The sequence below is a fragment of the Macrotis lagotis genome, chromosome 6 (assembly GCF_037893015.1).
Source record: "Macrotis lagotis isolate mMagLag1 chromosome 6, bilby.v1.9.chrom.fasta, whole genome shotgun sequence".
Taxonomy (NCBI): Eukaryota; Metazoa; Chordata; class Mammalia; order Peramelemorphia; family Peramelidae; genus Macrotis; species Macrotis lagotis.
Window position 1 is genome coordinate 165,935,829 of NC_133663.1, and position 22,883 is coordinate 165,958,711.

General features: G+C 34.2%; 1 protein-coding gene across 3 annotated transcripts in view; it reads left to right on the top strand.

Annotated features, from left to right (window-relative positions):
- Positions 1-22,883, top strand: part of PCCA (propionyl-CoA carboxylase subunit alpha) — a 556,428-nt gene that overhangs the window by 432,377 nt on the left and 101,168 nt on the right. For all 3 annotated transcript variants that reach the window (XM_074191968.1, XM_074191970.1, XM_074191969.1), the window contains exon 20: positions 5,646-5,744. In XM_074191968.1, the coding sequence (XP_074048069.1) occupies positions 5,646-5,744 (99 nt within the window). The remainder of the gene's footprint in view (positions 1-5,645; positions 5,745-22,883) is intronic.

The following is a 22,883-nucleotide window of genomic DNA, read 5'->3' on the forward strand; positions in this document are numbered from 1 at the left end:
ACTTTAAGCTGGAGCTTTCCATTAATGTCCCATATTAAAATGTGAACTTCTTGATTAAAAAAAAGCTTTTACTTTTCTGTTCATATATCTATCTAAAAATGGAATTTACTGCCATGATAGATGTCTTTTTCTCCTGATGAGAACTCTTTAAGTAAAGGTTATATGCCAGCTTATCAACCATAATGGCGTATTGGCTCTTGCCTGCACTCAGCATTCCATTTCTCATCTGTGTACTTTTTTACAGACTGTTCCTCATGCTTAGAATGTATTCCCTTCTCATCTCTGCATCTCTAAACATATGGCTTTTTCAAGATTCAGCTTTCTTTATCTGTTTATTTGATGGTGTTGTCTCCCTCCTCAAATTTATCTGTATATACTTATCTGTTTACATATTATATTCCCCAGTAGAACGTAAAATCTTTGAGAGTTATAAACTAGATGCTTTTTGTAAAGCATGTTTTTTTTAATTGAATTGGACTGTGATTCTTGTTTGATTATGGATTGAACTTGAAGGCCCTTTATACACTTGCGATTCTATATTTTGGTAATAATCTAAAATTGAGGTGAAGATACTCAGAGGTCATCATTGAAGAGAGGAGGTCTGAGCTACAGTAGAGTAGAAAAAGTATGGACTTCAAATTGAGACAACCAAGTTCATATCCCAGTTCTGACACAAATTTTGTGACCTAATCTTTCTGAGTCTGTTTCCTCTTTTGTAAAATGGTAAAAATATTTGTAGTATCTCCCTCACAGAACTATAAGGCAAGTTTCTATAAAACTTAATTACAGTTATTATTATCTTACAGTCACTTGGGAGAAAAGTGGTTTCCCATTACTTGGAGAGTAGAACATTTAATTTGGTAAAGAAAAGTTTTAAGATGGACGTGATAGTATTGTTTTTTGAAGGTCGGGATTCAGAATAATAGTTGGAAGTTGCAGAGACCAGGCATGCAAGACAAACTAGTCTCCATTTTTTAAAAAAATATAATCAGGGCAGCTAGGTGGCATAGTGGATAAAGCACCGGCCTTGGAGTCAGGAGTACCTAGGTTCAAATCCAGTCTCAGGCACTTAATAATTACCTAGCTGTGTGGCCTTGGCCAAGCTACTTAACCCCATTTGCCTTGCAAAAACCTAAAAAAAAAAATTATATATATGTAACCAAAATAAACCTCCTGTAATGATCTAGAACCAAAATTACAGCAATATTCAGACTTAATCAGGAAAATATAACAGGTTCAGCTACACTACACAATCTAACAATACTGGAATGACTAAATTCTGTGATACCTTTTAAGAGCTTTAAAATGCAGATTTTTTTTTTTTTTGCTATTTTGCTCTATAAATGAGGAGGGAAAGAAACCAGGCCTTATTTCATTTTTTTTCTTACCAAATTAATGTATAAGTATCAGCAAAAAACAAACAAACAAACGCAAGAACTGAAAAAAAAAAGAGGTTTTTTTTTTTTTAATTAACGGAGTTAAGGGAACTTCACAGTACTGTGGGACCCTGACTTTGGATTCTAATCCTAGCTCATCTTAGTGCTGGTACTGATATTCCTACCCCTACTACCACACAATGATGTAGTGTGTTACAAATATTGTCTTATTTTATCCACACAACAACCCTTTATAGGTCGGCACTATTGTTCTGTTTTACAATTGAGGCTGAGAGAGGTCTTTCTTACCTATCTAGTAGGTGTTTCTGATTAAATTTTAACTCACTTTTTTTGACTCTCAATTCAAAGCTCTATCTGCTGCTTTACTTAGCTACCTCTATTGCCTGAGATCAACAATCCACTTTTCCCTTGCCCTGAGAATTTAGCCTTCACATTAGATGAATTAGGTTACATTAGATCACCTAAACATCCTATAAAAGCACAAATTTCATGATTTAGTTACAGAGATTCAGTAGAAATGTTGGAGAAAAACATGTTTCAACAACATACTAGCCTGTCTCCTACTTCATAAAGAAAAATCATCATTCCATGGAATCATACATTTAGAGGTAGGGGGGAAAACCTCAAAAGGCATCTGATTCCCTCCTTCCACCCTACTGATTAGGTAACTAAGGACTAGAAAGTTCAAATAACCTATGCAAGGTCATTCTTAATATTTGTTGTTTTTCCAAAAAAAAAATTGAGGAGGGTGGGGCTTAAATTCACATACTGCCTTAGAAACTCTGGAACTTTCTGGTATTTTTAAATGTTTTATTGATGACTTTTGTTTTTTACATCGTAGTCATTTTTCACACACACACACACTCTCTCTCTCTCTCTCTCTCTCTCTCTCTCTCTCTCTCTCTCTCTCTCTCTCTCTCTCTCACTGAATTTTCCCTTGTAGCAGAGAAAGTAATGCCTGACAATGTAATTCTACTGCAGCACCTGTGGGTCCCCTCTCTCTTTAACGAGAAGAAAAACGTGTTTCATCACCTGTTTTCTAGGAGATCCCGGGTTTCAGACAGGTCACAGTCTAATGAGGAAGCAACATGAAAACAACTCAGCACAAACAATTGGAACTGATCGCAAGGCTTTCACATTTTACTCATTTATATATTTTTGTCATTCACAGAACATTGAACATTCACATTCACTTCCCTGACTCAATCTGAACCAATTTGACACATTGAGATTAAAAATTTTACATAAAATTCTAAATCATTTTCTCCTTTCTTCTGTGATTATGTTCTCCTTGGCTATATGTATCCCTTCATGTTTCTGTCTTGTTCACATTTCAGTCCCCAAGAGTGGAAGGATTTTTTGCATTTATTTATTTATGGAAAGAATATACAATTCAGAAAAAAAATTATAGTAGAGGAAAGCAACTAAAAGTGTACTCAACAGAAAAGTATCTATATTAAATTTATTCCAGAAGTATATATTAAGTTCCTACTCTGTGCAAGACCCTGTCCTAGGTGCTAGGACTCAAAGATAAACAAAAATATTTCCTATGCTCTCTGCTGGGGAGAAACAACATTTTGTTTGAAAGAACAGTAACAAAATCAACAACAAATGTACAGAAAAATAAATATAAAATATGTGCAAAATAAGCAGAAAGTTAAATCAAGTCAGCAATGATAGTAAGGGAAGGTTCAGGAAGCACCTTCAATAGCAAATGGCACTTGAGCCAGTTGAGAAGTAGCCAAGAATTTTAAGTGATACAGGTTAGAGAGAGAAAATAAGGAATTGTGTGTGCCAGGGTAGAAAGGCTGGAGATGAAAAGGAATGTTTGAGGATCAACAAGTAGGTAAATTTGTCTGAAATTTAAATCTGTTTGGCAACCCTAGAAAAGTGTGCTAACACCAAATTAAGGTTGCATATAAAGATCTGGAAGTCATCTGGAAATGATAATTGAACACATGGGAACTGAAAAATTGCTTAGAGATATGTAGACTGAAGAAGAAAGAAGAGATTCAGCACAGAACCTTAGCAGACTCTTGTAGCTAAAGGCAGTCTCCAATAAAAGAGCTTGAGAAGGAGCAGTTAAAGAAATGTAGGATAGAGTTTTGTTCTTTTATTTAAATTTTATTTAAGGCAGTGGGGTTCAGTGACTTGCCCAAGGTAACACAGCTAAGCAATTATTAAGTGTCTGAGGTGGAATTTGAACTCAAGTCCTCATGACTTACAGGGCCTTTGCTTCATTCACTGCACCAAATAGCTGCCCCCAGAGTATTGTTCTTTAAGAAACCATGAATAATCAGACTCTAGAGCAGCATGGAAAGAATTACAAGAACTGGTGCTGAGTGAAGGGAGCAGAGCCAAGAGAACATTGTACACAAGTTGATCAATCTTTTTTTAATTTCTTTTTATTCATTTTTTCCAATTATATGTAATTTTCAGTGTTTTCCCCTTCTCTTCCACTTCCCTTCCTCTTCCTCTTCTCTTCATATTTTATTTGTATTTCTCTAATTTACTTTTCATTTTTTATGAGTTTAATATCCCTTTTGCTTGATTATAAATTTCATTAGTGTAAAGACTGCCTTATCTAAACTTTGTTTCTCTCTACTTTTTAATATAGCAGGTACTTTAATAAGAACTTTTTGATTGATAGGTTAAAATCAAAATAAAGTGATAACTATGTTTCTTCTTTGTTTTATAATTAGAACAAAGATCTCATTGAACTGAAGAACATTCAAAGAAAGCATTGATTTGTAACCACAAAGACTTTCAGTTTTCTTGGGGGGAGGGTTTATAAGGCATTTTTAAAAGAATTTTAATTTAAAAAACTTTCTTGCTCTTAGCTAATGTGGAATGATCATGTTAACAGATAACTTGGTTCTTTGTCTCTCTTACTCTTTTCCCATGTATGTTAAAATTATTATGAGCCAAAAACGAATAGTATTAAGAAGATCTATATGGGTTAAGCAAGTATCGAAATAATTGTTATTTTCAAAGTAGCAAAGTTATTGACTGAGTTGTTTTTGAAAGAGTATTGTTTTTATGGGGGGGTATATTGAAATAATTGGTATATTTTTAATCAATGGATTTGAGTCAAAATTCTAGCTCTGCCACTTGACCATTTGTGGGACCTGGATATCTTTACCTCTCTGGATTTCAGTTTTCCAATCTGAAAAATGAAGAGAATTTAATCAGATGGCTTGTCAGATCCCTCACTATATATTAAGGTCCTGTGATGTCATTGTATTTGAGCTCATTTGTGTAAAGCTAGTTTAAGATAATCATTGTTTTTTTATTTAGAAGTGAAAACCAGGCTGCTAGTAGTCAATAATCCTGGCACTTTTACTTTCATTTTTGTAACCTAGATAACGTTATAAAACTAGTTATTCTTGGGGTATATCTCTGAAAAGGAGATAATGACTTAAGTACTTTGCTGCCTACTCTATTAAAAGAATTAATAAGAAAATACCAGTGAAGTTTACTTTGTTTGAAAAGGAAAAATTACATGAATTCAAAGGATTATTTTGGTTGATTTTACTTTTAAACAGCTTTTTTAAAAATTGTGCTTCCTTTTAATACTCTTAATGCTTATTTGGAATTTTAATTATTTTCTACCAAAAATTAGAGCTAATAGTTTTAAGAAACAGATGATGTTTGTTATGTTTCTTTCCCCTAATCATCTTCTTGGAAATGACATGCAGTTCTGAAATTAGTCATTTGAGATTGAGAAAAAATGACAGAACTTTGCAAAGTTTGACTAGACTTTGAGATGCAACATTAAAGAATGTTGCTTAATTACAGCCTCTGTTTAATTAAGATAACAATGCAGAGCCTTTCATTAAAATTAACATAGAAAAAGTTCTTCCTTGGTCCTTGGAGAGGATATTATATGCAAGCCCTGTTGCGTGGGTTGCAAAATGTCACTGGAATTTATATGCATTACTTGTCTAATTGCAGTAAATGTAGCATGTCCAGATAGGTTTAAAAGTTGGATGGCTGTTTGTTACTTACTGAAAATCACTTGAAACCTCAGTACCCAGAGGCAGCTGTTCACAGGTCCTTCACCTCTCCCCAGAGATGGCTGGGAAGACTGTGTTGTTGGACCCTGTCTTTTATGGCAGGAGCAGTAAACATGACAGGTTGTTTGGGAGCCATCTGTTTAAAATGGCTACTGCTTTGTATGCAGCAATGAACTTGAGATCAGTTTTCTCTCTGTCTTCATGGTAACAGTCTTATTTGGTGTCACAACAGGTGGAAGTTGATGGGTCGAAACTAAATGTGACCAGTGAATGGAACCTGGCTTCACCTTTATTGTCTGTCAACATTGATGGCACTCAGAGAACTGTACAGGTAAATAGACTGATGATTTACTTTAAGAACCTTGATATACTTTCAGATTCCTATAAAGACCTGCATAGTTAAAATTTAAAGGTATTATAATAGAGGAAAGCTGTATTTTGTTCTTATCCTTTTGATGCCACATGGTTTGAATTAAATTTTTGTGGAATGCTTTTTTGAGAAATGTACTTTAGTTACTTGTGATCTTCTTTTTGTGGATAGGGCAGAAATTCTGTTTTCTTATCAGTAATATATTTTTCATGTTCTTATGCTTTACTGTTTGAGGTTACTTCTAAAAGTCATTAGAAAGTTATCATTTGAGTTATGTTTACTGACCTGACTTTTCTGAGCAGGTAGCAAAAATATCAAGAATTGAGATAACCTTTCCATGGTCCAAAGAAGTTTCTTTAAATACTTTAAAAGCCTTTTGTCTTAATTCCCCAAGGGTAGAGTTGTTAACTAGAACAAAATCTGAAATGGTTTTAGAAAGAAATTTATTAGGTCATTTTGTAGAGGAGAGTAGGCCAGAAAGGAGGTTATGACCCTCTCTTCATTAAGCTCTGAAAGATTTACATTTTATAGAATTTAAAGAAGGATATACATTCATGCACATGCACAGGGAACCAGTTTTTCCAAGAGGGCAATTTGAAAGCAAGGTAGATTGAGATGGATATGATTAAATGTAAACCATTTGATAAAATTTAATCAGAAGCTGAAACACAAGCTTGAGTGCACCCAATGTAAGCTCAGGATATCAGAACTTAAAACAATATTTTGGATGGATCCAAGGTCTAAAGAATCCTAACGTCCCTTGTGGCCTTCTCCAGCATTCCTGGAGAGTTACTGAAGTTAGGGTGACATTCTGGGGTTAAACAATCTCAGATTGGATAATAATTGTAAATAAAATTTCTGAACAATATAATGAAGCTTTATGGTCATTTGCTATTTGCCTTCATATCTCAAGGTAGATAACATATAATTCTTTATAGGTAAATAACTCTTTTACAACTAAATTCAAGGTTGCCAGCAGTCTATATTTTTCCAAATATAAATAACTTCATCTGGTTTATAATAAAATAAGTAACACTTATTCTTGGAGAATATTTTCTCTCCTCCATCCTAAAGCAGTTAGAACACTTTTCTTGTTGAAAGAAGGCATTACAGCTTTCAAGAATGTGTTTCTATAAGGTGCTAACCTTCATAATCCAAGAGTGGCAAGTATTATCTCTTGCTTGAGACTTAGTATCAGAGTTCAGAGTATTATAGGATTTAGAGATTTTAGATCATGCAGTCCAGCCTCCTTACCTTAATGAAGAGGAAACTGAGGAGAAGTGGTAGGTCTCACTTCTCTGAAGGTCTTCAGTCTAAAACTGATCGGGTATGTAGTAGAGGACATCCTGGTTTCTAAAAGAATTGGACTAGATGACTTCCAAGAGTGATTCTGAAACCTAGGAAATGTTAGATGACTGGTCCAGGACCTCAGCAATAATAAGTACTTAGAGACAGCATTTAGACTTACATAATATAGTTTGATCTCCTTTGTTTTGTCTGGGACACCCTATGTTTTGTCAGTTTTATCACATTGATGTTCTTTTTATCCTCTATCATGCTTTTCTTTTCCTGTGAAAATGCTATTTAAATTGACTTTCTATTGTAGTTTGATTGAGAGAAAAGTTCAAAATCCCCATTAAACCTTTCTCTGTGCTTTGAGCAGTAACAGTTCTGATTACATTAAAATTATATATGAAGGAATTGACTTTGTCTTATTCACCATGGGGTTTACATATACAAAAGGTGTAGTACAGAGAGGTGAACCAGTCATCAGCTTGGCTACTCTTTCATCTAGATCTTTATTGAAGGGAATCTAGACTAAATAGTTTGTGATGATCTTAAGAATCTTAGGATTCTATAATCCTAAGAAATTTTGAGCTCCCTTAATCTACTTTCTTTTTGTGATTTCATTCTTTCCCCAATCCCCAAACCCTTTAGTTTTCCAAGCATTTTATAATTGCTATTTTTATATAGTACTTTAAGATTTTTGAAGTACTTTTTATACATTATCTAATTTTATTCTCATAAGAACATTATGAAGTAGATACTAGAGATTTTACTGGATAACATTATAGACAAGGCATATTTGTTCATAGTTAACACACTTAATAAGTGCCTGCAATGGGATTTGAACCCAAATATTTCTGTTGCCAAGGCTAGAACTCTTTCTCTATAAAATGCTCTACATCATCTTTCATTGATGGTTATTTTTCATTTAATAGTTACTGCATTAGCTAAATCTTCTTGTTCAGTATTTTCCTCTAATACTATGCAACTTTCTGCTTCCTCAACTCCTCTCATATACCATTACTATCCTCAATATATATACATATATGTATATATATATATATTGAGAGAACCACTTGGCACTCCAGGAAAGAAAAATCACTGCATAATTTGAAATATGTAGAATCTATTTAGTGTTCAAAATGTACTGTTTTGTTAAATCACATGCAGAAAGAATAATCAGAATTTCAGAACTCATCTAACCAACCTAACCTGTACAGAGTATGAATTCTCTATAACATCTAAACAAGTTATAATCCATCATTTGCTCGAATACTTCCAGTTAACCCATTCCACATCCTAACAATTAGCACTAGTCAAAAAAAGATTATTTCTTGCCTCTGGGACCAAGGAGAATTCAACTTTCTTCTACAGACAGCCCTTCAAATATTGTGAGGTAGGAAACACAGGGAAACATTTATTAAGATTGTGTACTATTTGTATCAGACATTAATCTTAAACACTAGGATACAAGGACAAATAAATAGAATGATAGTCCCTGAACTCAAGCATCTTAAAGTTTATTGGAGAAGACTGCACACAAAAGGGAATTGAAAAGGTCTGAAGTGTGTGGGGAATTATCTGAAAAGCTATTGATTTTTAAATCTGTTAAGTTGGAAACAGGCAGGAAAGGAATGAAAGTTGGCTAGCCTAGGACTCTCAATAAAATGAAAACTGTGGAAGGAGCTTATCAGTGGAAGAATTGGGCCAGTGTGGAAGAAGAATATTGTTGGGTGAAAAATTAGAAGGTGGTTGTTCCAGGGTGAAGATACTGTATGCCAGCAAAAAATCTTCCTCTCAATTCTGCTTCTTAGTTTCTCTGACTTCCTTTTAGGTTTAAATCACATTACAAAAGTCATTTTTCTTAAATTTAGATCTGACCACATGATTTTCCAATCAGTCAACTCTTATGTATCCCTATTTATTGCCTTCTGTTTAGCTTTTAAAGCCCTATGTAGCCTGGCCCCAACTTATCTTTACAGTTCGATTGGATGTAGCTCCCTCTCACATAATATGTGATCCAGCAAATGTCATAGAGGGAAAAGGAAAGAGGGCACTTGATCAACTTTGGGAGACATCTGAAGTTAGTTCCAAGAAAGAAGATTGAGAAGGTAAGAGAAAAAGGAGAGAGCAGTCACAGAAACCTTAAGAATAGTGGTGAGGAGGAGGGTGATACTGATAGTGTCATAGGTTTCAGGGAGATTAAGAAGGATGCAGAATTGCCACTCCTATTGGAATCTAAACTCTGTGTGAATAGGGATTGCTTAATTTTTTATAGTTATAATCCTAACACCTAGCACAGTGTCTAATACATAGTTAAGCTCAAAACTCTTTTTTTTAAAAGATTGATTGATATTCATTTCTTAACCAAGAAATAAATTTAGTTTTTTGTGTCACATATACTTTCTGTTAGTAAATCCTACCACTTATTCCATTGTTATTATTATTATTTTAGGTTTTTTCAAGGCAAATGGAGTTAAGTAGCTTGCCCAAGGCTCCACAACTAGGTAATTATTAAGTGTCTGAGGCAGAATTTGAACTCAGGTCCTCCTGACTCCAGGGCCAGTGCTCTATCCACTGCACCACCTAGCCGCCCCTCACTTATTCCATTATAATCTATCCCCAATATAATATTTCATCTAAGTTCTTATAATCTCATTTTTTTGGTTAAATACTTAAAGAATATAAAGAAGAATTAACCTTAATATGAAAGCCAGATGCCTGAAATTTAGTATATCTTTTTGATGATGTTTGTAATTCATTATTGAAGAAGTCATGATATTGGGGAGAAAATACCATTAAATACTCATGAATTGAATTTGAGTGAGAGAGTGCTGTGCTAAGTCAACAGCCTCACTTTCCTCCTCCAGAGCCATCCGGGTTCAGGGACAGGATATGAATCAGGACAACTGGAGATGACCCTGGATGCGAGGTAGTCATAGTTAAGTGACTTTCCCAAGGTCACACAGCTAACTAGTGTCAAGCATTTGAGGCTCGATTTGAACTCCCATCCTCCTGACTCCAAGGCCAGTGCTCTTTCCACTGTGCCACTTAGGTGCCAATAATCTTTTTGGATATTGTCTCATAAATGTTCTAATTGAAATTTAATTGACATTCTAATTGAAAATAGAAAATTTTAATAGTTATTGCATTAGCTAAATCTTCTTGTTCAGTTATTTTCCTCTAATACTATCTTTCTGCTTCCTCAACTCCTCTCATATACCATTACCATCCTTAATTAAGAATCTGCTCCTCCAGTCTAGAAGTTCTTAACTAAGAGTTTGGTATCAGCAGAGACCCTAGAACACAGGAGGTGCTTCATAAATGTTTACTGACTTACTGAATTTGGTGAACTTTTTCTTTCTTTTTATTTTCATTTTTAACTTAAATACAAAAAGATTCTTTAAAAAATCTCTGGTTGGGTGTGGCTAGGTGGTGTAAATGGATAAAGTACCAGCCTTGTAGTCAGGAGTACCTGGGTTCAAATCTGGTCTCAGACACTTAATAATTACCTAGCTGTGTGGCCTTGGGCAAGCCACTTAACCCCATTTACCTTGCAAAAACCTAAAAAAAAATCTCCAGGGATACAATACAACATATAAAAAAGAATTCAATATAAAAACATGAATTTCCATTTCACAGTTTATGTTTTTTACAAAAAAGGAATAAATACTACACATAATTTTCAAAGTTACCTTGCTTTTCTCTACTTCTTTTTAAGTTCTCTTTTGTTCTTTGCTGTGTACTTTTAATATTTTTCCTCCCTCCTCTCTAGCCCACTCTAGAGAAGGCTACCATTAGATACAAGTGTGTGTGTGTGTGTGTGTGTGTGTGTGTGTGTGTGTGTGTATGTATGTACACCTATGATGGAAGATGCTATCCACATCCAGAGAAAGAGCTGATAAATAGAAGTAGGTGTAAATTTTTGTAGTTGATTTGAGTATTTATATACTCTGAATGATTTAATAACTCATACTTGTTAGAACAATAATGTTGTTACTATATACACCATTCTCTTACAACTCATTTTAATCTTTATTACTTCATTCAAGTCTTTCTGTGTTTTTCTAAAATCAGCCAACTCATCATTTCTTTATAGTACAGTATTATTCCACCACAATCATATGCACCAACTTATTTAGCCATAACCCATTTGAGGGGCATCCCCTCAATTTCCAGTTCATTGCTAACACATAGAGGACTACTCTAAATATTTTAGAACACGTGAGTTCTTTTCCTTGTCCTAATCACCTAATGGACCTAATAATGTTGTTGCTGAGTCAATGTATAGTCTTTGAATTTAATTCCTGTTTGCTCTCCAAATACTTGGATAAATTCACAGTTCCACCAACAGTGTATTAGTGTATCAATTTTTCCATCTAATCTACAACATTGTGAACTTTTTCTTAAAGAAAGTATTTTGATCACTATTTTTAGTATAATTTGTTTCCATTGCAATACTTTGAATTTCATTTTGAGCATTATTTTGGGAAGGGTCAGTAGTCTTAATCTGACTGCCAAAGGAGTTCATGAGACATATACAGAAAAAATTGAGAACATTTGCCTTAACTCATTCTTATAGGCTCTTATCTCTTTTCTGCTTATTACCTTCCCCAAGCCTATTGGTGGAACTTGTAAACTTTAAAAACTTTGTTCTTTTCAAAATCACTTTGTCTTTGAATTTTTCCATCATTGGTCCTTTCACTTCTTTTGCATTGACTGAAAACAGGCTTTCCTCTGAAGTTAAGTTTAACCTGTCAATCTCATCCAAGTGAAAATAATTGCTCAGAAATCTCAACTCCCTAGGCCAAGAGGCCTTTGTATTGGGCAAGGAAAGACCATATTTCTGTCAATATCTCATAATGACCTTTCCTCCTTCATGTCTCAGTGCAGCTGTATGGCCATTTTCTCATGCTCAACGAAGTAATCTTCTGATCTTCAGGAGACTCCCATTTTTCCCAGTGACCAATGTCCCTGTCTCTTAGTTGTTTCCTTTTCACCATTCCCTGCCATAATTCTCAAGTATACAAATGAATAAAGTTTTAGACAATCTGACTTCATAGTTTATTGAATCTTCAATTCTAATGACCTCTTTCTTATCAGCCACTTGCTATTATGATCATCCCTTAGACTTCACTAAGATCTAGAGATCCTTGATTCCCAAATCACCTGTTACCACAATATTCTTTCCTCTTATCTCTCATTTCCTTACTCCTGCTGAACTACTCTTCTTTCTCATTGTAATCCTCCTACTACTGGATCACTTTCTATTCTGTCTTTATCACCTACCAGGTTTTTCAGGTGAATGGAAATACTCTCTTGGTAAAAGTTATAGTTTGGGGGGTGATTAATGTCAACATGCAAATGACCTATGTTGCCACAGCAGAAAGATGCTCATTGAATATCTAAGAGAAGATAGTTTTAACAGATAATTTTTTGATATCAGTTCCTTTGTCAGTACCTTTGTGGAATTAGTAGCTGATCTTTGGATACAGACTGGGTAGGGAGGAAAGTGAAATAAAATTTTCTCACTTCACTTTGTTTCCTTATATATATATGTGTGTGTCTGTGTGTGTGTGTGTGTGTGTGTGTGTGTGTGTGTAGAAATGTTTTGCATGAATAATTGATAGCATATGGCTTGCTTTCTTAGTGGGATTGGGAAGAGTTTAGAGGGAAGAAGAGAATTTGAAATACAAAATTTTAAATAAATAATAAAATTTAAGATGGTTTTTCAGATTTTGTAAGATGAGAAGAATTTCAGTGAGTGGAGGGAAAAGAACAGTAGTAGGAAGACATAAGATGGGTTCTGGAAAGGAAGATTATGTAACCAGGATGGAAAAGTAGATTGTCTTTAGATTATGAAGGCCCTTAAAAACCTAAGGAATTTATATTTTATTTGGGAAGTAGTAGAGAGTCATTCAAGCTTTTAATACTTTGTTTTTTATTTAGCAGAATAGGAATTTATTTAAAACAGTACTTTATTACTCTTCTAGCTCATTGTGGTGGTACATGCTTATAATCTCTACTATTAGGAAATCTGAGCCTGATGAATTTCTTGAGTCCAGGAGTTCTGAGAAAAAGTAGACTAAGTTAGAATTTTTTTTCCCTAAATTTTTCATTAAAATGTTGAGCCCCTAAGAATAAGGGGACACTTAATTGTCTAAAAAAGAGAACTGACCCAGGTTAGAAAGGGTCAGAAAGTTAAAAACTTCCACTGTTAAAGAGTGAGTTAAAGACTGTGAGTAATCCTGCACTTCTACATTACATGAGATAGATAAAATCAGTATTTTTTTCAAGTATGTGTGTGTGTGTGTGTATTTATATTTGTATACATAAAGAGACTGATGGTATTGTCCTGTATGATATGACCAGAGAAAAGAGTGGAAACAAGTAAATTAACTTGACTATTGGGAGCCGAGATGGCAGAGTAAGGGCAAGAACTCAGTGGATTTCTCCCAAATTCCCCTCTAAACAACTTTGACATAATAGCTCAACATGAATTCTACAGTGGCAAACCAACAAATAATCTGGGTAAAAGTTTCTCAGCCCAAGATAACATGGAGTTCAGTGTATAGCTCATATGACAAACCATCAGCTTCATCCACAGTGGCAGTTCTTAGAGTTCTGGTTAGAATGAGATTCCAAGGACTCTTTGCTTGGGATGGGGTGAAGATGCATTGCCCATATGCAATTCTGGATTGTAGTACTAGGGTAAGGTGAACCACTAGTACACTAGCATTTGGGAACCCCTGAGAACAGGGACATTGATCACAATAGCAATGCCAAAAAAAGTCAGTTCTTGTAGTAACTAATAGTCTAGAGCACATGCCAGGAGAACAATGACCCCCATCTCTCCTTAGATCCCTCCTCCTTGGAAGAAATGAAAACTTATTGACCTTTCCTAGAACTAACTCTGAAAACAACAATACAAAAAAACTAGCCCTTGAGACAGTGCCCTCTCCATCCTAGGACAAGAGCCCATCTTTAACAAAAAGTTAAAAATGAGCAAAGAACAGCAAAAGAACCTAAGCATAACAAATTATCAAGACAACTGAGAAAATAACGTCAAAACACGAACACAAAAACTTCAAAAAAAAAAGTGTAAATTTCTCACACAGACCCAAACAGATCTTTCAGAAGAGTTCAAAAAGAACTTTAAAAAATCAACTAAGAGAGTTTTAGAGGAAGAACTGGGGAAAGAAATGTGAGATAAGAAAAATGATCAAGAGAGTCAATGCCTTGGTAAAGTAGGCTTCCCTCCCCCCCAAAAAATGAAGAAAATTACACCTTAAAAAAACAGAATTAGCCAAATGGTAAAAGAGACACAAAAATCCACTGAAGGAAACTCTTTTAAAAATAGAATTTGGCAAATGGAAAAGGAGGTACAGTGAAGAAAATTATTTAGACATTAGAATTGGACAAGTGGAAGCTAATGACTCCACAAAACATCAAGAAAGAATAAAAACAAAATCAATTATTCTGGAAAATAAATTAAGGAGAAACAATTTAAGAATTATTCGACTACCTGAAAACCATGATTTTTTTTCAAAAAAAATTTATTTATTTAAGGCAATGGGGTTAAGTGACATGCCCAAGGACACAAGCTAGGCAATTAAGTATCTGAGGTCAAATTTGAACTCAGGTCCTTCTAACTCCAAGGCTGGTGCTCCATCCACTGTGTCACCTAGCTGGCCCCTGAAAGCCACGATTTTAAAAAAGAACCTATAAATAATGTTACAAGAAATTATTTAAAAAAAAAACACTGCCCTGATATCCTAGTTCCAGAGGATAAAATAGAAATTAAAAGAATCCACTGATCACCTCCTGAAAGGCATCCCCAAATGAAAATTCCCAGAAATATTATATTCAAATTCCAGAACTCCCAGGTCAAGAAGAAAATATGGCAAGCATCCTGAAAAACAATTTATATATCATAGGGTCAGAGTCAGGATAACAAAAGATTGACCAGTTTCCACATGAATGGATTGGATAGCTTGGAATACGATTGGAAGACAAAGGAGATAGTATTACAAGCAAGATTAACCTATCAAAGCTGAGTATAATCTTTCAGGAGGAAAATGGATATTTAATGAAATAGAAAACTTTCAAGCATTCCCAAGGAAAAGACCAGAGCTGAATATAAAATTTGACTTTGAAGTACAAGAATCAAAAGAAGCATAAAAAAAGTAAACAAGTAAGAAAAATCATAAGACTTCATTAAAGTTAAACTGTTTATATGCTTCATGGGATGATCATGCTTGTAACTCCTAAAAACTTTTGGGGAGTTAGAAGGAGTATACATAAAGGGCATAGGTGTGATTTGATTCTGATGAAATGATTCAAAAAAAGAAAATTAAGATTTGAGAAAGATTGATGCCCTGGGAAAAGGTATAAAGGGAGAAATAGAATGGGATTATTATGTCACTTAAAAGAGGTATGAAAGTAAGAACTTTTAGAGAAATACAGCAAGGGCATTTAGGGAGCAACACTTAGCCATATTCTCTTTGGAATTGGCTCAGAGGGAGAATAACTATATACTCAGTTGGATATAGAAATCTGTCTTACCTACAGGAAAGTTGAAAACAGAGGGAGAGAAAGGTGATTGAAGGAAGAGCCAATCTAGGGAAGAAGTAGTTAGAAATAAAACCAACTTTTGAGGAGGGACAGGGTAAAAAGAGAGAAAGAGGGAAATGGTTGGAGGGAAATAGTAATCTTGACTGTGAATGGGATAAATTTACCTATAAAATGGAAGCAAATACCAGAGTGGATTAAAAACTGGAATCCAATAATTTGTTGTTTACAAGAAACACAATTTAAAAAATAGACTCATATATGGTTTTAGAGCTGAATCTGTTATTCAACTGAGGTTTAAAAAAAAAATTGGGGTAGCAATCATGATTTGTTGACAAAAGCAAAAATAGACCTAATTTAAAGAAATAAGCAAAGAAACTACATTTTGCTGAAAGTTCTAAGGAAGTACAAGAACTAATTATAAAGGGGGCAGCTAGGTGGTGCAGTGGATACAGCACTGGCCCTGGAGTCAGGAGTACCTGAGTTCAAATCCAGCCTCAGATATTTAATAATTATCTAGCTGTGTGGTCTTGGGCAAGCCACTTAACCCTATTGCCCTGGAAAAAACGAAGTAATTGTAAGGAAGTAATATCAATATCTAAGCATATATGCACCGAATGGCCTAGCATCTACATTCTTAAAGGAAAAATTAAATGAGTTGTAAGAGGAAATAGTAAAATTACAATAGTGGGGGAACTTTCCCCTCTCAGAAATCTATATATATATATATATATATATATATATATATATATATATATAGCCTAAAAATAAATGAGAAAGAAAAAAGAAGTTAATGAGATGAGATGAATTGTAAAAATGTTTGACCTGGAGAAAATGGGAATTTTTTTCAGTTGTATATGACACCTTCACAAAAGTTGACAGTATATCAGGTTTAATGCCTCACTATCAAATACAGAAAAGCAGAAACATTGTCTCTTTTCCATATCATAATGTAACCAAAATTGCATTAATAAGGGACCATGGACATGTAAATTAAAATTTTAATTGGAAATTAAATCATCCTAATCAAATGAGGCAAAGCAAAAATTATAGAAAATAATAAACAATTTCATTAAAAGAATGATAACAAGGATACAACATACCAGAATTTATGAGATGAAGCCAAATCATTACTTAGGGGAAATTTGTATCTATAAATCCATATAAATCCATATCAATGAAATAGAGAAAGAGCAAATCAATGAAATAGGCATGCATCAAAAAAAAACTAGAAAAAGAACTAATTCAAAATTCCCAATTAAACACCAAATTCAAAATCCTGAAAATCAAAGGAGAGTAACAAAAAAAAAGTTAGAAATACATTATACTAATAAATAAAGATAGAAGCTAATTTGAGGGCAAAAGGCAATAAAATAGCTAAACCTTTTGATGAAAACCAAATTACCAGTATCAAAAATGAAAATGGGTGAATTCAGCACCAGTGAAGTGGAAATTAAAGAAATTCCTACTAAATACCCAAATTACCACTGTAATTCAGTAGTGAAGTAGAAATGCCAACTATACAATAGGAAAAAAAGTAATTGAAGGAAATAGAATAGGAAATAAGCAAATAAAACTGTCACTCTTTCTAGATGATACGATGTTATACTTTAATATCCTAGAAAGTCAATTAAAACATTTTTTAAATAATTAAATTTAGCAGAATTGCAGGATATCAAATAAACCCACATAAATCATTAGCCTTTTTCTGCTTGAATTTATATTCCTAGCACTTAACACAATGTCTAGTACAACATAAATGCTTAATAAATGTTTTCTGAATGACTAATATGGAAATATGTTGAACATGATTCTCCATCAGTATCAGATTGCTTGCTGTCTTGGAGACGGGAGGGAAGAGGAGGGAGATAAATGTGTAATTTAAATCTTATAAAAATGAATGTTGAAAACTATCTTTAATATAAGAAAAGAAAAAGCTAAATTAAATTTAAAAATTTTTAAAAATAGGCCAATAAGATTATTTACAGAGATTTTAATTATGTTCTAAAATAAAAAATACATTTGCTTAAAAAAAAGAAGTTTGTTGAACTAACATCATAAAGCCTCTTCAGAGAAACTATAATTACAAGAAAGAGATTGGCCTAACAACATAGTAAAAAGTAATGGATGAAACGAACATACCTATTATTATGATGTTGAAGTGATGTTGAAATGATGTTGAATGATTGAATGTGTCAGTACAAATACCTGTAATAGACACAGTAAATAGAAAATTATCTGGGTTCAGAATTAAATAAAATGAAAAAAGTAAACTATTTCTTTTTGAAAATAGTACTTAGCTTTTTATGGTGCTACTTGGAGGCCTAGCACAATAAATCATAATTTTGGTACTTTTACTTCTCCCTATGCTGGTATATGTTATCAAATTTTGTAATCCTACAGTATCTGAAGAATCAATATGAGAATGACCCAAAGATGATTGGAGAAATGCATATTGAGTGTTAAATAGACTGAAGCCTAATTCCAGTGACCTGTGGCCACATGGTCAAAGAAATTAATAAATTGGAGAAATGTCCTTAATAGGACAAACAGAATGGTGAAGGGTCTTGTATTTTTTGAGAAAATTTGTGAAGCTTAGCCTAGAAAAGAGAAGATTTAGAGGGAAGAAAAATAATGTTTTCAGTTACAGACCACTGCTTACTTGTGAATTCCTTGGATGAATGAACAAACAAAAAAAGATTCTGATCATAAGGAGCTAATATGGTATCAAGAACATTCAAAATAAACAAAATACAAATACAGTACCCCAAGGAAGAGCATAACTTGGAAACAAATTCAGCTGACTTTCATTTCTAGAAGAAATGAAACAAGAATTTGGGGGAGGGAGGAGTTAAAAATATTCTTTTAAACTCCTTAAGGAAAAAATTGGAGAAGAAATGAGAGCTGCAGAAGTAAAGAATTAGAAAGAGAATTAATATGTATAGGTACAAAAGGGATAAAACCTTGCCCAGGTAAGAAACTTTTTGAAAATTAGAATGGAATAAAAGATACCAGTTACTTCATGAGACAACAAATATTAAAATAAAGGCAAATGACTGACAAAATAGAAGAAAATATAAGGTATCTCATGGCAAAAAATAATTGACTAGGAGACAAAAAATTAAAAATCATTGGACTATCTAAATATTAATGACCAAAAAAGATTTCCCAGATCTCTTAGAAGCAGGGAACAATAGAGAAATAGAAAGAATCCTCCAGTCACCTTCTGAAAGTGTCATGGCTAAAATCTAGAGTTTGAATGTCACCAAAAAAATATATTTTAAGCAGGCAGAAAAAAAGAATTCAAGAACTTTGGAGCTACACTCAAGATCACATATGATTTAACAGCCACCACTAAAAAGGGGCAAAGAACTCAAAATATGATATTCTAAAAGGCAAAGGTTGTGGGCTTGCAACCAAGAATAAATTACCCAGCTAAGCTGACTATACTAATATAGATTAGAAGAAAAAAATGGAAATCAAGAACTTTCAAGCATTTCTGATTAATAGACCAGAGTTGCAAAGAAACTTTGAAGTTCAAACATAAGAATAGAGAAACATTAAAAATTGAAGAGATAGCTTTTGTTCTCCACAGGTCAGGAGAGCAAAGCTATTAAGTGGGTCTAGAGTGAGAGTCCATGTTGACCCAGTGTTGAGCCCACAAGTAGTGACCATCAGGACACAGCTTATAGGATTTCTTTCATGTGCTATCTCCTACAGAAAGTCTTCCTTGGTCCTCATGTGTTTTTCAGTACTCTTCTCATATCCTCATATAGAATACTTATCTGTTGACATGTTATATTTCCCCTGTAGAGTGCAAGCTCCTTGAAGGCTGGGACTGCTTCTCTCTCTCTCTCTCTCTCTCTCTCTCTCTCTCTCTCTCTCTCTCTCTCTGTTTTCTATTTGTTTTCTGTGTGAATAAGTTAATGAAAGCAATTATTCATCCACCAACCATATAAACCAAGAACTATACTAAGCCATGGGGATACAAATAAAAACACAAGCAACTTATTTTTATCAGAGGGGAAAAATATATAAGATGTTGGAGGGATACTCTCCACCTTCCATCTGCAGTCTTACTGCGTTTGACATCTACAAAACAAGATGCAAAATGAAAATTCAACAAATAAATCACTTTTAAAAACTCAAGTAATATAGTAAACCCTACTAGAAGACAGATTACATTTTACATGATGGAAAACTATCTGAATTGTCCAGGAAGGACACAAATATCTTGTATTTTTAAATTTGTATTTCTGAGACTCAAGCCTGGTTCTTGACATATGGGTGCCTACTAAATCAAAATTAAAACAAAGAAAATTATAATTACACCTATTCCCTATATAAATTTTTTAAATTTTTTGATTTATTTAAGGCAATGGGGTTAAGTGGCTTGCCCAAGGTCACACAGCTAGGTAAATATTAAGCAACTGAGGCAGAATTTGAACACAGGTCCTCTTGACTCCAGGGCTGGTGCTCTATCCACTGCACCACCTTGCTGCCCCTCCAACATAAGTTTTGAGAAAATTTACCTCCTTTCTTTTCAGAGTAGGGGGAATGATGGGCATGAAGCCTTGCATATTCTGATATACTCTGTTAATGTGTAGTAAGTTTTGTTAAACTACTTTTTGACTTTATTATTCATTGCTCTAAAGTTTATAAGGCCCTTTGAGTAAAGGAGAAAAAGATGGAGGTAATGTGAAAATATATAATTCAAAAGGAAAAAATATCATATGAGAAGACTGAATGAATTGTGACATGTATTAATGGAAGGAATGATTAATTAAATGAAATCTTAATGAAGTAATGAAATATGAATGATAACAAGAAAAAGAAAGGAACACAGAGTCCCAGAACTCCATTACTATGTCTAATGCTCTACCTAACCTAATTTTTTTTATTTCTCAGTATTGTATCTTGGGATTGTAAAAGCAATTTTTCTCCCTCCTGGCAATGGGGTTAAGTGACTTATCCAAGGTCACTCAGCTAGGTAATTATTGGGTGTCTGAGGTTGGATTTGAACTCAGGTCCTCCTGACTCCAGGGCCTGTGCGCAATCCACTGTGCCACCTATCTGCCCCCAAATAAATGTATTTTATTTATACGTACATACATACACACATACATATAGATATAGATTAGATATAGATATAGATATAGATTTGGGACTTTCAGCCAAGATGGCGAAGAGAAGCCAGGCACTGTGTTAAGGCTGATCTTCCCTCATAAACAACATGAAACAAACCTCAAACCTCTTGATGGAAGTCCTATTGGCAAAACCCAGAAAGAATAGCTAGGGAAAGAACATTCACCTCAAGGTCTGTCTTCAGGGAGCAGGGTGCAGAGCACACACAGCCAGTGGGAGAAGGGGCAAGAGCTGGACTAATCCAAGATCATTCCCAAGTTCTTTCACTGTGGGAACCACTGCACTTTGAGAAACAACCAGAGAGTGGAGGCGTGGCCATGGGACTGATGGTCTGGGACTTACAGGAAGAGCTGAAGGATAGGGTCCAGCCTCTAGCACCCCTGACTACCTGGCAGGAAATATTACCTTCAGTGAGAAAAGCCTCCAATATCTCCTACTAGCCAGCTAGAGTTATTACACTCTGTAAGCAAAGCCTCCAGGCCAGTTGGAGATATTACACTAAGTGAGTAAAGCCTCTAGGGATCCTAACACCAACCGTCTGTGAACCAGCCCCTCCACCAACACAAGATCTTAGGAAAATGAATAAAGGCCAGCAGAAAGGGGCGACTATAGAACAATCCTAGAAGGAAAAAACCCTAATTCAGAGAATTCTGGAACCTCTGAGGAGAATATGATTTGGTCTCCAGTACAGAAAGATTTCCTTGAAGAAATCAGGAAGGAGTTGAAGAATCAATTGGAAAATTTGGGAAAAGAAACCCAAGAGAAAATTTATACCTTGCAACAAGAAAACAAATTTTTGGAAAATACAATTGGACAAATGCAAAAAGAAAATAATTTTGTCGCCACCCCTACTATTATTACTATTTTATTTTATTTTGGGTCTTTTTTTTTCTTCTTTTTGGTTTTTGCAGGGCAGTGGGGATCAGGTGGCTTGCATGTCACATGGCTGGGTGATTATTGGGTTTACAAGGCTGGATATGGACTCAGGTGCTCGTGGCTCCAGGGCTGGTGCTTCATCCATTGCACCACCTGGCCATACCTACAATTATTACTATTATTTTTTTAATTTTAATTTTTTTTCCTCTCCCCTTTACTTTTTCGCCCAAGCAAGTCTATCTATATTCATGGGGGGAGGGGTATTTTGTTTATTTGTAAACAAGTATATTTTATTAATGTAAAAAAAATTTGTACAAAATGAGAATAAAAATAAATTTAAATGAAAAAAAACAGTAAGAGTAAAAAAAAAGAAAGAAAATAATTCTGTCAAAAGCTCAAATGATCAAAGGGAAAAATCTTACAAAAATAGAATTGACCAATTGGAAAAGGAGTTGCAAAAGTCAAATGAAGAAAATTCTTCCCTAAGAAAAGAATGGAGTCTATGGAAAGCAATGACTTCATGAGATGATAAGAATCTGCTAAAGAAAACCAAAAAATTGACAAAATAGAAGAAAGTGTTAAATACCTCATCAGCAAAACCACTGACCTCAAGAATATATATCAAAGAAATGTAACCTAAAAATTATTGGCTTCCTGAAAAAATGGAAGAGGAAAAAAAGTCTGGACTCCATATTACAGGATTTAGTGATGGAAAATTACCCTGATATCATGTAAGCAGAGGGTAAAATAGTTGTTGAAAAAAAATACATTGATCCTCTCCTGAAAGAAATCCTAAAAGGAAAACACCAAGGAATGTTGTGGCCAAATTCCAGAACTATCAAATAAAGTAGAAAATCCTACAAGCAGCCAGAAAAACAATTTAGATACCAAGGAGCCACAATAAGGATTACACAGGACCTGGCAGCATCAACATTAAGGGGTAGAACAGCCTGGAATGTAATTTCCAAAAAGCAAGGGAGGTTGGAATGCAGCCAAGAATCCATTAGCTAGCAAAACTTAGCCTTCTTTTCCAGGGCAAAAGATGGACAATTAATGAAATAGGAGACTTCTAACTTTTCCCTATGAACAGACCAGAGCCTAATAGAAAATGTGGACTTCAAACTGAAGACTCAAGAGACACATGAAAAAGTAAAATTAAAAAAAAAAAGGTGGGGGGAAAGGGAAAAATACTTTTATCAAATAAGATGAAACTGGCAATAT